General features: G+C 36.3%; 1 protein-coding gene across 1 annotated transcript; it reads right to left on the bottom strand.

Annotated features, from left to right (window-relative positions):
- Nucleotides 1-1,089: 1,089 nt before the first annotated feature.
- LOC114288048 (receptor-like protein EIX2) lies at nt 1,090-4,755 on the bottom strand. Its single transcript, XM_082908314.1, has one exon. The coding sequence runs from the start codon at nt 4,753-4,755 to the stop codon at nt 1,822-1,824; it is 2,934 nt and encodes a 977-aa protein (XP_082764440.1). The 3' UTR covers nt 1,090-1,821.
- Between the last annotated feature and the right edge of the window lie 8,840 nt (nt 4,756-13,595).

Raw genomic sequence — 13,595 nt, 5'->3', positions numbered from 1 at the left:
TGATAATTGATGTAGATTCCCTTTGGGTCATTGTGTGTGGACTGCTGAAATCAATGTGTAGTTAGGAGCTAATCATCTGCATTTGCATTGGTATGGTGTGTAGGATTGGTTGATGCCTAATGAAATTGTGATAATTGATGTAGATCCCCTTTAGGTCGTTGTGTGTGGACTGCTGAAATCAATGTGTAGTTAGGAGCTAATCATCTGCATTTGCATCTGCATATATGGAAACTTGTGATATTTTGGTTACATCAACAGTTTTATTGCTTTGGCTTTTGTTAGTGTTTGGCATTCACCGAAAAAAGTTACATATATATATATTTAAATTTTTTTAATTTTTAGTGATTTTTTTCTTTCTAAATTATGTCCATTTTTTTTTTGCTTTTTAGGTTTGCGTCTAGAAAGTAATAATAAAAAAAATCCTAAAGACAAAAAAAGTTACAAAAAAATAAAAAGTCAACTGTTTTTGATATTTTTTTAATCTTTTGTGGACTTTTTTTTTTCTTCAAAATTTTCAATTTTTTTGATCTTTTCTAATTTCTCTAGTCGGGTAGAATTCAAGAGTGTAACACTTTCTAATTTTAAAAAAAAAAATCATTAAAGATGAAAAAAAATCAACAAAAAGTTATTAATAAAGCCAACTACAAACACTTATAAATTGGTTAAAACTCAATAGACACAAATAGATAAAGAATAAGACACACACACACAAAATCTTTGGCAAGGATTAATCATTAACAAATTAAATTAAAAGGAGTGCAAGTTGGGAAACATGCTTGCATATTACTGATATTACATACTTCTCCTAAATCATTAAAAGCTTTGATACAAGTAAAGATTACTACAATGTGAAGAAAAACATAAATAGTTGAACTTATATGTGAATTTGACTGTTGCACAATAGCTCTCTGTTTTGATAAGGTTTTTCTTGGTGATACCATTACTATATGTATATCATTGTTGGAGCATTCTGCTCAATTCTCAAAATTAAACTAGAATCCATGGCCTCAATTGGCAAAAGTCATAGAATTCACCAATAAAAGGACAATACATATATATGCAAAACACAGTCTATTGGACTTCAACATATTCTGGACAATATGATAGTTCACAAATCATTTATTTAAGGAAAGACTTACTTTCGAATATTTTACAAAAGGCACAAAATCATCAAACCCCATCAACATAGATACTAGAACTATAGAATTATACAAATTTATTTCTTTCCAACAACTCAAGAAAATTCATAACATGATCTCAATGTTGCTTTCCTATGAGGCTCTTTTCTCCAGCTGAATATAAGACCCTTTAATGACAGCAAAGCATATAACAAGCATATTAGTGGATGTTAACATGGTTTCTCTGAAATAATGCAACAAATGACTTCTGAAAAATTATTTGAGAAATGTATTTGCATTATTTGAACCATATAACAACAAACCTGCATTTGTTTCAATGTTTTTAAGCATGTGACAGAATTTTGGTGCTTTTGGTAAAGAAATTTGTTGGAAATTAATCTGTACTTTACTATATGATCTTGAATGTAAGACATGCTTTGATGATAATCTGGAAATATCACTACCTCCACTTCAAAATATGAATGGTTATTCTTCAAGTTGTGATGATGTTCCAAAAGTCATTTACATGATTAGCATTGTTATGTTAATGACGGTAAGGAATTGAAATTTTTTTGAAAGATTCATGCAAGATAAATTGTGGGTTATAAAGATGTTGATTTGATGCACACATCACAATCGTGACAAGATACAAAGGTAATATAGGTACATGATGAGAGAGAGACGAACCAATTGGGTGATAAATTCATCCTTCAAATGTGCCTTTGTTGACTTTCCTCCTTAGCTGGGCGAACTTGATTGCTATGTTTATTGATATCCAATTGTAGTTGTTTTCGATGAAGTGGAAGTATGCATACCTCCAAGACTTCTTGAAATTCAAAGTGCCACAAGCCCCCAAGAATCCAACCAAGAAACCAGGTCCAATGCCAGTGTAGAACCACAAAACATCAGTTTCATCTGCAACTTTACTCTCATCAGCATGTTTGTGATCACCATCAAATGATTTATCATCGATGCAGCTGTTTAGTGGTGCACCACAAAGGCCATCATTGCCTATATAAATGGAAGGATCATTGAGAGTTTGAAGTTGATTTCCCGTTGGTATTCGCTCTGATAAATTATTGAATGACATGTTCAAATGACTTAGGTAGCTTAAACTAGACAGACTTGGAGGAATGGGGCCAGAAAGTTTGTTTCGAGACAAATCAAGAGATTCCAGTTGTGTCAAATTGCCAATATTATTAGGGATCTTTCCTTTTAGATGATTTCCAGATAAATTCAAGTTCATCAACCCAAAAAGATCCATTAACTCTTCTGGAATCTCTCCAACAATGCCATTGTTCGAAAGGTCCATGGAGATGAGAAATTTGAGTGTCCTGGTGTATTCCAATTCTATTCCTTTCATTGAATCCAAAATATTCTCGTCATAAATTCCTCTAAAATGATAAGTTGCATCGAAATTGTACCCAAAATGATAAGTTGCATTGAAATTGTACCCACGGTCTAGTGCAACCATGGCAGTGAAGTTGCCAAAACAACGAGGGATATTTCCCGTTATGTTATTTTGTGCCAAGTTCAACAATTGCAAATTTTGGAGATGACAGAGTTGCGAAGGAATATCACCATAGAAATTATTTTCTTGAAAATTGAGAAATTTAAGATTAGTTAGGTTATATCCAATCCATGGAGGGATATTATCAGTGAACACATTTTCACCTAGATCAATGATGAAAAGAAATGTCAAATTCTGTAAGGACAAAGGAATTTTCCCATGGAACTTATTGTTACGCAAGTGCAAGGAATTGAGAAATTGTAGGGAACCTAATGAACTTGGAATTTCACCATATAGACTATTATTCGTCAAATCTAGCACCGACAACTGATCCAACTGCCCCAAGCAAGGAGGGATTTTTCCTGATAGTTGATTGTTTGAGAAATCAATAAGAGTTATACGCTTTGCCTTGCACAAAGACACTGGAATGACACCAGTCAAATGGTTATTTGAGAGAACAAGATATATGAAGCTCATCGTTACATTATCACCACTCACAGTAATAGGTCCTGAAAGCAAGTTATTGAACAGATTTAAGGAATGAACATGTGAAGGAAGCGGTGTTAGTGGGCCCTCAAATCTATTAGAACTCAATTGTAACCGTTTACCATGAGCACTATATCTATATTTACAGTTTTGAAATATTGGCACCCTTCCTCTGATCTGGTTGTTGGAAAGATCCAAGTATATAATGCCACAATAAATACTCTCAAACCAATCAGGAATGACAACTGAGATGCTTGCATTAGGCATGTCTAACCTTGTAACATTTTTTTGTGTTTCGAGCCATTGAGGAAATTGGGGTCCTACTTTGATGGATGACAATTCTATGAATTGGAGTTGAAAGGGAGGAACCCATTGGGAGGACACATTCAAAACTAAAGAATTTGAATGCAAGTTCAATACCCTTAAATTCTTGAGTTTGGCAAAGTGAAGCTCAAATACGGTGCCAACAAATGCATTTTTTGACAAATCTAGACATTCTAGTTTTGAAAGTTGTCCAAGACTAATTGGAATGCTCCCATTCAATTGATTGTCTCCGGTATCTAACACACTTAAATATGATAGTGTTCCGAGTGATGATGGCAGCGCACCATAAAATGAATTGTTTCCAATAGTAAGCCACTCTAGATTCTTAAACTCTCCCAAATGGTTTGGCAGACCACCACTTAACTTATTTGAAGAAAGAGACAAATCTTCCAAACTATTATGGATGCAACCCAATGGACTTCCAACAGAAGTTGAAAGCTTTCCAGTGAATTTGTTGTTGGACAAATCCAATACACGCAAGTTGCAGAGGTTCCTCATGGAGTTTGGTATTTCACCTTCAAACGCGTTCCAAGAGAGGTCAAGCCTTGTAAGTTGTGTCATATTTCCCATCTCACTTGGAATTGGACCTTGAAATGCATTCCAAGAGAGGTCAAGCTCTGTAAGTTGTATCATATTTCCCATCTCACTTGGAATTGGACCTTGAAACGCATTCCAACAGAGGTCAAGCTCTATAAGTTGTGTCATATTTCCCATCTCACTTGGAATTGGACCTTGAAGATAATTTTCATTCAACCTGAGGATGGAAAGAGAAGCAAGATTCCCAAGGCAATGGGGGATTGCACCTCTATGGCTAGTAGAACTAAGATCTATATAGACAAGACTGCTCAGGTTACACAAAGAATAATACAACATTGAATCATTGAAGTTGTTATATGAAAGGTCAAGGACTGTAAGAGAGGTCAACGTTCCAAGTGTATCAGGAATTGGACCACGTAAATCATTCATGCTCAAGTCTAAGTAATGCAAATGATTCAAATCGAGTAAGGAAGGACTTATCTGACCACCCAGTTGGTTCATTTCGAAATTTGGATCATCAATTGGATTATGCAGATCAAGCTTCACAACATGGCCTGTTTTATTGCTACAACCAACTCCCTTCCACGTGCAACAGTCCTTTCCGACCCACGAGGATAAACGGTTTGCTTCATCTATGAGATTTCCTTTGAATTTCATAAGAGCTTCTCGCTCACTTGCTATGCAGCTCACATTTGAATTTGTACTACTACAAATGAACTCAAGTCTTTCAATGAAAAAAAGAGCAAATAACATCATAAGAGCACTAGAGGTTGTGTCCATAGCTTCTGAGTGTGGAATGTAATTTCGATGCTAGTGTTGAAAGATTAAAGTTTTAAAAACTGTACAAGAAGACTTGATTGTTTTGAAAAGTCTCAAGTCATGAGCACCTAGTTATAATAATAATAATAATAAAAATGTTATCATTATTATTATTATTATTGTTATTTTTATTATTATAATATAATGTATATAATTAAAAATTATTAAAATATGTAAATAAGAATACATTTATGTCTAAGTCAAGTCATCACTGGAAGACCATTCCGTCTTCTTGGGGGTAGAAACTCTGGTGTCTAGTCTTTGGTGTGTCAGGTTTATAGTGGGCAAAGAGCCATGCTAGAATTATTAAACAATCAACAATGATTTAGGCCACTAAAAAATAAACCACTAATAGCACTAATATATTGGGAATGACAAAAAAAATAATAAAAACAAGGCATAGAAAGTGGGCGGGTCCCACTGCCACATCATTAGTGCTCCCTTTAGTGATCCCCTTTTAGTGCTCCCAAGCATTTTTCTTAAATAATTTATCAAAAAAATTACCAAACACTCATATAAGACCATCTCCAATGATATATTAAATCTATCATTAAATTTAAATTTGATAAAAAGTTATTTCTTTTCCTTCTCCAACACTTTCATCAAATACATATTAAATTCAAACTATAAAAAATATTTCACCAAATTGAGGACGTCTGGACCTTTCGGCATTTCATTGTTCAGAGCCGTTGTTTTTGGGCACTGGATGATCGTCCGGATGTCCACCCGGTCTTCTGCTTAGTTGAAAATGAAGGGAAAAAGAATTTTCATATTACACCGGCCGGTTGACTAGCTGGACTTTTGCCCGGGTGTGCTCCTGGTCGACCGATGTTTTGATGACAGCCCACAATGCTCCGTTGGAGAGGTAGACATCAGATAGAGGAATTACTTAGTTTTTACTCAAATTTAGTGAAATAATTGATACACCGTTAGAGAGGTAGATATCAGATAGAGGAATTACTTATTTTTTACTCAAATTTAGTGAAATAATTGATACACCGTTAGAGATGCTTTAAAGTGTGAGATAGTGATACTAAAAAAAATACATTTATGTCAGTTACATATTGTATAAGTGTTTTTTGCAAGTAAAATTAATGGTGTTAGTGTAACAAATTAATTTAAAATCATGGGTGGAGTACATGGTTATTTTTAAAAGAGAAAGTTAGAGTCAGGCAAACAAGAATGAGATAAAATATTATATCTTCTGTTTGGGAAGTGGGTTGACTTTTTAGTTTTTTTTGACTTTTTTTGTGAGAGAAGAGTGTAATGATTATGGATTGGATGTGATGTTTTGTTTGTTGTGACTAAAATGACCTATTTTGTCTTTTGTGACTAAAATAGCCACAAAAGCCCTTGCCAAACGACTTATATATATTTTAGTGGGGTTTTAGGGGTTCCTGGCCTACTAAGTTGGCGGGATTACTCAGATATGGGTATAATATTTTGTATGTTTTGTAGAATTGTCATGAGTTTTTATAGTGTTAATATAAATAATTATAATTATGTTACAAAGGGATGCATCATAAAAAAAAAGTTGGGTAAATTATATTGACACCCCCTGAGTTTTATGTTTATTACAGTTCCCCCCTCACATTTTGAAAATTACATCCCCTTTCCTGAGGTTTAAAGTTTCATTACAAATTGCTCCCTCTAGTAATTTAATTTTTTTAAATACCAATTTTTCTCACTGGGTAAATTACATAGACGGACATTTTAGAAATTACAATCCCCTCCTTAAGATTTAAAGTAGCATTACCAATTGCCCCTTGGTTAGTATTAGTTGAAAAAAAAATTAATTGAAAAAAAAAATTTAATTGAAATTTTTTTTGTTAGTCAAAATTTTAAATTTCTGTTTAAAAATCAACGTAAACTCATTTTTTGAATTTACGTTTTTTTCTTGAAATTTACAAACTAAGACAAACGTTTATAAACCAAAAAAATTATCAAACAAGTTTTTATGACAATTTTTTAAATTGTTGTAAATATAAATTGAAAACTGAAAACGAAATGGTTACCAAACAGGTCTCAGATGGTAAAAATGTCGTAAAATTAAGAAATAATTAAATAAGTTACGAACGTAAGAAATGACTTATCAAAAGATTCTTAGGCTATATATGGTTTGATTTTTAGAAATTATTTTTAAAAATTAAAAATTAATTTGGTTAAGAAATAAAAAATAAAAAATAATTATCATTTTTATATAATTTTTATCTTTCGAGCGTAATAAACATAAACCTCAAGGGGTGTCAGTGTAATTTTTATCTTACGTTGGTTTTTAAACAGAAATTTAAAAATTTGACTAATAAATTTTTTTTTCAATTAATTTTTTTTTCAAATAATTTTTTTCCAATTAATTTTTTTTTCAATTAATTTTTTTTTTCAACTAATACTAACCGAGGGGGCAATTGGTAATACTACTTTAAACCTTGGAGAGGGGATTGTTATTTTTAAAACAGTCTCGTTGGAGACCCCCATTAGGAGAAGACCCCCAGCACCCCCACCTCCACGTGGGGGGTTGCCAAAAAAAAAATAGTTTTTTGGACCAATCAAAGGGGACGCCAGCACCCCCACTGGGGGTCTCATACATTTTCCTTTCTAAAATGTGAGAGGTGTCAATGTAATTTATCCAGTGAGGGAAAAATTGGTATTTAAAAAAATTAAATTGCTAGAGTGAGCAATCTGTACTGAAACTTTAAACCTCAAGGAAGGAGATGTAATTTTCAAAAGGTGAAGGGAAAACTGTAATAAATATAAACCTCAGGAGTTGTCAATGTAATTTACCCAAAAAAGTTTTAAATACAAATTGTTATGGTTATGTAATAAACTAATATGATAATGTTATGAATATTAAAATATTACATACTATTATGGTGAAAAAGTTATTTGACTATTGTGATTTTGTTATCAATTATTGTAGTGTAGTTTTGAAAAGGCATACCGAATACATTTTTAAGAATGTACCATAGATAGTGTTTGATAAAATTAAAAATTGAAAACTGAAGATTGAAAATTAAATATTAAAAATTGAATACTGAAATTTTTAAGTTGAAAAGTTGTTTGATAAAAATTTAAGTGCTGAATTAACAACAAGTTATTTGACATGTGTAAGATAAAATTTGAAATTTATTATTTTTAAATTGTACATTTTAATTTTTATATTGTGATGGTGGTGGTGGTGGCAGTGGTAATGGTAATGGTGGCAGTGACGGTGGCATGGTGGTAGCGGTAGCGGTAGTGGTAGTGGTAGTGGTTGTGATGATAGTAGTAGTAAAATGAAAGTGATGGTAGTTATGGTGGTGGTGGCGGTGGTGGTGGTGGCGGCGACGGTGGCGACGTTGTGATGGTAGCGATAGTGGTAGTGATGGCATAGTGGTAGTGGTAGTGGTAGAGGTAGCGATGCTGATGGTGGTGGTAGTAGTTGTAACATGATGGTAGTGGTTGTGGTAGCAATGGCGGTGGCGGTGGCATGGTGGTAGTAGTGGCGGTGGCATGGTGGTAGTAGTGGTGGTGCTAGCAGTGGTGGTAGTGAGTTGATAATAGTGTATATCGATATTTATGTTTACTATTTATAAATTCAATCAGAATTAAGTAAGTTTTATATGACTTAAAATTTTCTTAAGTTTTAACTTACATTTTAAGAGATCTTTAAATTTTTAAGTGATATCAATTATGATTATTAAACAAGTTTAATTAATTGTCACTTAATCAATTCAATTTTAAGTGTTAAATCATATTATCAAACACTCCTATAGTTAAACTCATTTTATTTCCTAAACAAAAATCACCAAAGTATTTTCATATCGGATTACGCAAATCAAGCTTCACAACATGGCTTGTTTTATTGCTACAACCAACTCCCTTCCATGTACAACAGTCCTTTCCAATCCACGAAGATAAACGGTTTGCATAATCTGTGAGATTTCTTTTGAATTTCATAAGAGCTTCTCGCTCACTCGTGATGCAACTCACATTTGAATTTGTACTACTACAAATGAACTCAAGTCTTTCAACGAAAAAAAAAAAGAAGCAAATAACATCACAAGAGCACTAGAGGTTGTGCCCATAGCGTCTGAGTGTGGAATGTAATTTAGAGTTTTGTAGACTGTATGGTTCGTTTGTTTGGCGAATTAATTTAAATGAGATTGTTAGTGAGAGGATGGCTAATGCAGAGATTGTTAATGTGAAGATTATTAGTGAGAGAATTAAGTAAAAGTGTGTTTATTTTAATGATAGTATAGGAGATAATTAGTGATGAAATTATTAAATTATTTTTATATTAAAAAAATAAAACAAATAGATGCAGTTAGTAAAAAAATAAAATTTTTATATAAAATAAACTCAACATATTCACTATTTTTCTAATCTCACCTAAAATCTACCTAAACTATTTCTCCTACATAAAGAAATTACTAAACCCATTAGACTATCAATTTCCCCTCCTAAATTAATACCAAAAAAACTATTAATAAGACCCATAATCACATCAATCCAATCCCGCAATCCACGCCGGTAAACAAACCTAACCAAGAAGACTTGATGGTCTCAAGAGTCTCAAGTCATCAGCGCCTAGCTATAATTATTATTATAATATAATGTATATAATTAAAATTTATTAAAAATTGTAAATAGAATATATTTAGGAATTTTTATTGATAAGTCCAATTTAGAAGTGTTTTAACCCAAGAAATCCATGAAGAAATTTTTTAACCCATTTAGTCCCATGTATGTATAGTTTTATTCCATAAAGTCTATTTTCTAGAATTACACTATTTTCTTAGACACTTATGCCCTTATATTTAATTTTGATACCTTTATAAATATTTTTTCAACGATTAGCAATTTAATGATGTGAAAATTCATATTTTAAAATTCACATTTGTAGGAATGTAAATTGGCGCGTGAGCGGCCCGAAACCCGCCCGCGAGCCAGGGCGGGCCCGGCCCGTTGACAATGTGAATATTCACATTGACATGTTAAAATTCACATTAATAGGAGTGTAAAATTGGCCCCCGTCCCGTGGCGGCGCGAAACCCGCCCGCGGCCCATGGACAGCCCGGGGCGGGCCCGGTCCGGCCCGTTGACAATGTGAATATTCACATTGACATGTTAACATTCATATTGATAAGAGTATAAAATTGGGCCGCGGCCCATGGGCGGCCAAAAGCCCGCCCACAGCCGGGGGTTGGCCCGACCCGGCCCGTTGACAATGTGAATATTCACATTGATATGTTAACATTCACATTGATGGGAGTGTAAAATTAGCCCGCGCGTCGTAGCTGCCCGAAATCCACCCATGACCCGTGGGCGGGCTCGGCCCGGCCTGTTGACAATGTGAATGTTCACATTGATAAGAGTATAAAACTAGACAGCAGCCCAGGGCGGGCCTGACTTAGCCCGGCCCGGCCCGTTGACAATGTGAATATTCACATTGACATGTTAACATTTACATTAATAGGAGTGTAAAATTGGCCCCCGTCCCGTGGAGGCGCGAAACCCTCCCGCGGCCCATGGGCGGCCCGGGGCGGGCCCAGTCCGGCCCGTTGACAATGTGAATATTCACATTGACATGTTAACATTCAGATTGATAAGAGTATAAAATTGGCCCACGGCCCATGGACGGCCAAAAGCCCGCCCGCTGCCCGGGGCGGGCCCGGCCCGGCCCATTGACAATGTGAATATTCACATTGACATGTTAACATTCACATTGATAAGAGTGTAAAATTGGCCCGCAGCCCGTGGGCGGCCCGAAGCCCGACCGCAGCCCGAGGCGGGCTTGGCCCGACCCATGACAATGTGAATATTCACATTGACATGCTAACATGCACATTGATAGGAGTGTAAAATTAGCCCGCGCCCCGTGGCTTCCCGAAACCCGTGGACGGCCCGGGGCGAGCCCGGCCCGGCCTGTTGACAATGTGAATATTCACATTGACATGTTAACATTCACATTGATAAGAGTGTATAATTGGCCCGTGGCCCGTGAGCAGCCCAAAGCCCAACCTCGAGCCAGGGCGGGCCCGGCCTGTTAGCAATTCACATTTATAGGAGTGTAAAATTAGCCCGCAGCCCGTGGGCAGCCCGAAGCCCGATCGCAGCCCGAGCCGGGCTTGGCCCGACCGGTGACAATGTGAATATTCACATTGACATGTTAACATTAACATTGATAGGAGTGTAAAACTTGTCCGCTGCCCGATGCTCGCCCGCAGCCCGGGGTAGGCCCGGACCCAAACCCGAGCCACTCCAGGCCGCCCACGGGCTTCGGGCCGCCCATGGAACGCGAGTCAATTTTACACTCTTATCAATGTGAATGTTAACATGTCAATGTGAATATTCACATTGTCAACAGGTCGGGCCGGGCCCTCCTCGGGCCGCCCACGGGTCGTGGGCGTGTTTCGGGCAGCCACAGGGCATGGGGTAATGTTACACTCTTAGCAATGTGAATGTTAACATGTCAATGTGAATATTTACGTTGTCAACGGGCCGGGCCCGCGTCGGCCTGGGGCCGAGCTTCGGGCTGCCCACGGGTCACGGGCTAATTTTACACTCTTATCAATGTTAATGTTAATATGCCAATGTAAATATTTACATTGTCAACGAGCCGGGCCGGGCCGGGCCCGCCCTGGGCAGCGTGAGGGCTTCGGGCCGCCCACGGGCCACGGGCCAATTTTACATTCCTATCAATGTGAATGTTAATATGTCAATGTGAATATTCACATTGTCAACGGGTCGGACCGAGCTCGCCCTAGGCCGCCCATGGGACGCAAGTCAATTTTACACTCTTATCAATGTGAATGTTAATATGTCAATGTGAATATTTACATTGTCAACAGGCCGGGTCGGGCCAGCCCCGGGCCGCCCACGGGCCGTGGGCTAGTTTCGGGCAGCCACAGGGCGCGGGCTAATTTTATACTCTTATCAATGTGAATGTTAACATGTCAATGTGAATATTTGCATTATCAACGGGTCGGACCGGGCCCGCCCAGGGTAGCCCACAAGCCGTAGGCGGGTTTCGGGCCGGCCACAGGCCGCGGGCTAATTTTACACTCCTATCAATGTAAATGTTAACATGTCAATGTGAATATTCACATTGTCAACGGGCCGGGCCGGCCCCGACTCGGGCTTCGGGCTGCCCACGGGTCATGGGCCAATTTTACACTCTTGTCAATGTTAATGTTAATGTTAATATGTCAACGTGAATATTCATATTGTGAACGGGCCGGCCCGGACCCGCCTCGGGCGACGGGCTGGTTTCGGACCGCCCACGGGCCGCAAGCCAATTTTATACTCCTATCAATGTGAATGTTAACTTATCAATGTGAATATTCAAATTATCAACGGGCCGGGTCGGGCCTATTTTTTTGGCTTGTGGGTCGGCCCGGCCCGACTCGAATTTTTCCGGGCACCCACGAGGATCGACATGAGCCGGGCCCCTACACATTGACGATATAAACATTTATATTGACGGTGTGAACATTCATATTAAGGGTATTTTGGTAATTATGTCACCCATAGAACTTATTGAAACATAAGAAAATAATGTGAACTAAATGGAATATAAGTAGATGAAAAGGGTATTTTGGTCTTCTTATCTCAAATTAGACCTAATGGAATACTCAAAAAGAATATGAATTGAATAGAATAAACCTCTTAAAAAATAGATTTATCAAAAAAACTCCCCTATATTTATGTCCAAGTCAAGTCATCAGTAAACGGCTAATCCGTCCTTTTTGGGCAGAAACTCTTGCCTCTAGTCTTCTTCGGTGTGTCAAGTTCGTAGTGGACAAATTATAAAAATGTTACGAAACACTCAAGTACGGTGTGAGATAGTGATAAAAAATAAATAATAAATGGACCTTTTTTAAATGTGCAACTTATATCTTACATTTACGTTTTTTTATTTACTGTTGTGTTTTATATTTACACCTTCCATTTACACCTTTTGTGTTGGTTGCATATGGTGTGCAACCTTAAGGGGTTGCACACCATAACAGCACCCTAAATAAATAAACAAATTACAAAAATATATTTTGAGATTTATTTAAATTATAAATGATTTTTTTATAACTTTAGAAATTACATTATGCCTTTTAAAATTTTTAATTTCATAACAAATAAGTCATTTTATTAATAAATCATCAAATTAATTAATAATTTTTAAAAATGTTAAAATTTTATTTTGATTAATAATTTAGAAATTTTATTATTGTATAGATTAATAATTAGAAATTTTACTTCTTGAATTAATTCTATTAAATAAAAAATTCTGACATGGAGATATTTATAATTTTTTAAACTACAAGGACAAGTCGTATTTTAATCAAAATTCAAAGTATGTATTTATAATTTATCCTTAGAAAAAGTACATTTATGTCAGTCACATATTCCATAATTGTTTTTTTGCAAGTAATTGTAATGGGGTTGGACCATCTCCAACCTTGAATCAAACCTGGCATCAAATTTAAAATTTGGTGAAAAAAATACTTTTTCATGCTTCAACGGTTTCACCAAATTGATATTAAATCGAGATTTCACCAAACATTTTTTCAAAATGAGGACAGGCTTCGCATTTCACCAAAACACTGTGCATGACCGTTGGGGAGACCAACCGGTCGACCACCAAATGGTTCAAACAGTTCCAAAAAAAGGTTCAAATAGTTAAAAAAATAAAAATAAAAATTTCGCCTTACCGGTCGACCACTAAACGGTTCAAACAGTTCAAAAAAATTGGTTCAAACAGTTCAGGAAAAAAAAAATTCCTTTTACCGGTCGACCAGCCGGTCGACCAACCGGTTGTCCCCGGA

Source organism: Camellia sinensis, chromosome 15 (genome assembly GCF_055761805.1).
Source record: "Camellia sinensis isolate YWXY chromosome 15, ASM5576180v1, whole genome shotgun sequence".
Lineage (NCBI taxonomy): Eukaryota > Viridiplantae > Streptophyta > Magnoliopsida > Ericales > Theaceae > Camellia > Camellia sinensis.
This window is presented reverse-complemented; position numbering and strand designations above follow the sequence as displayed.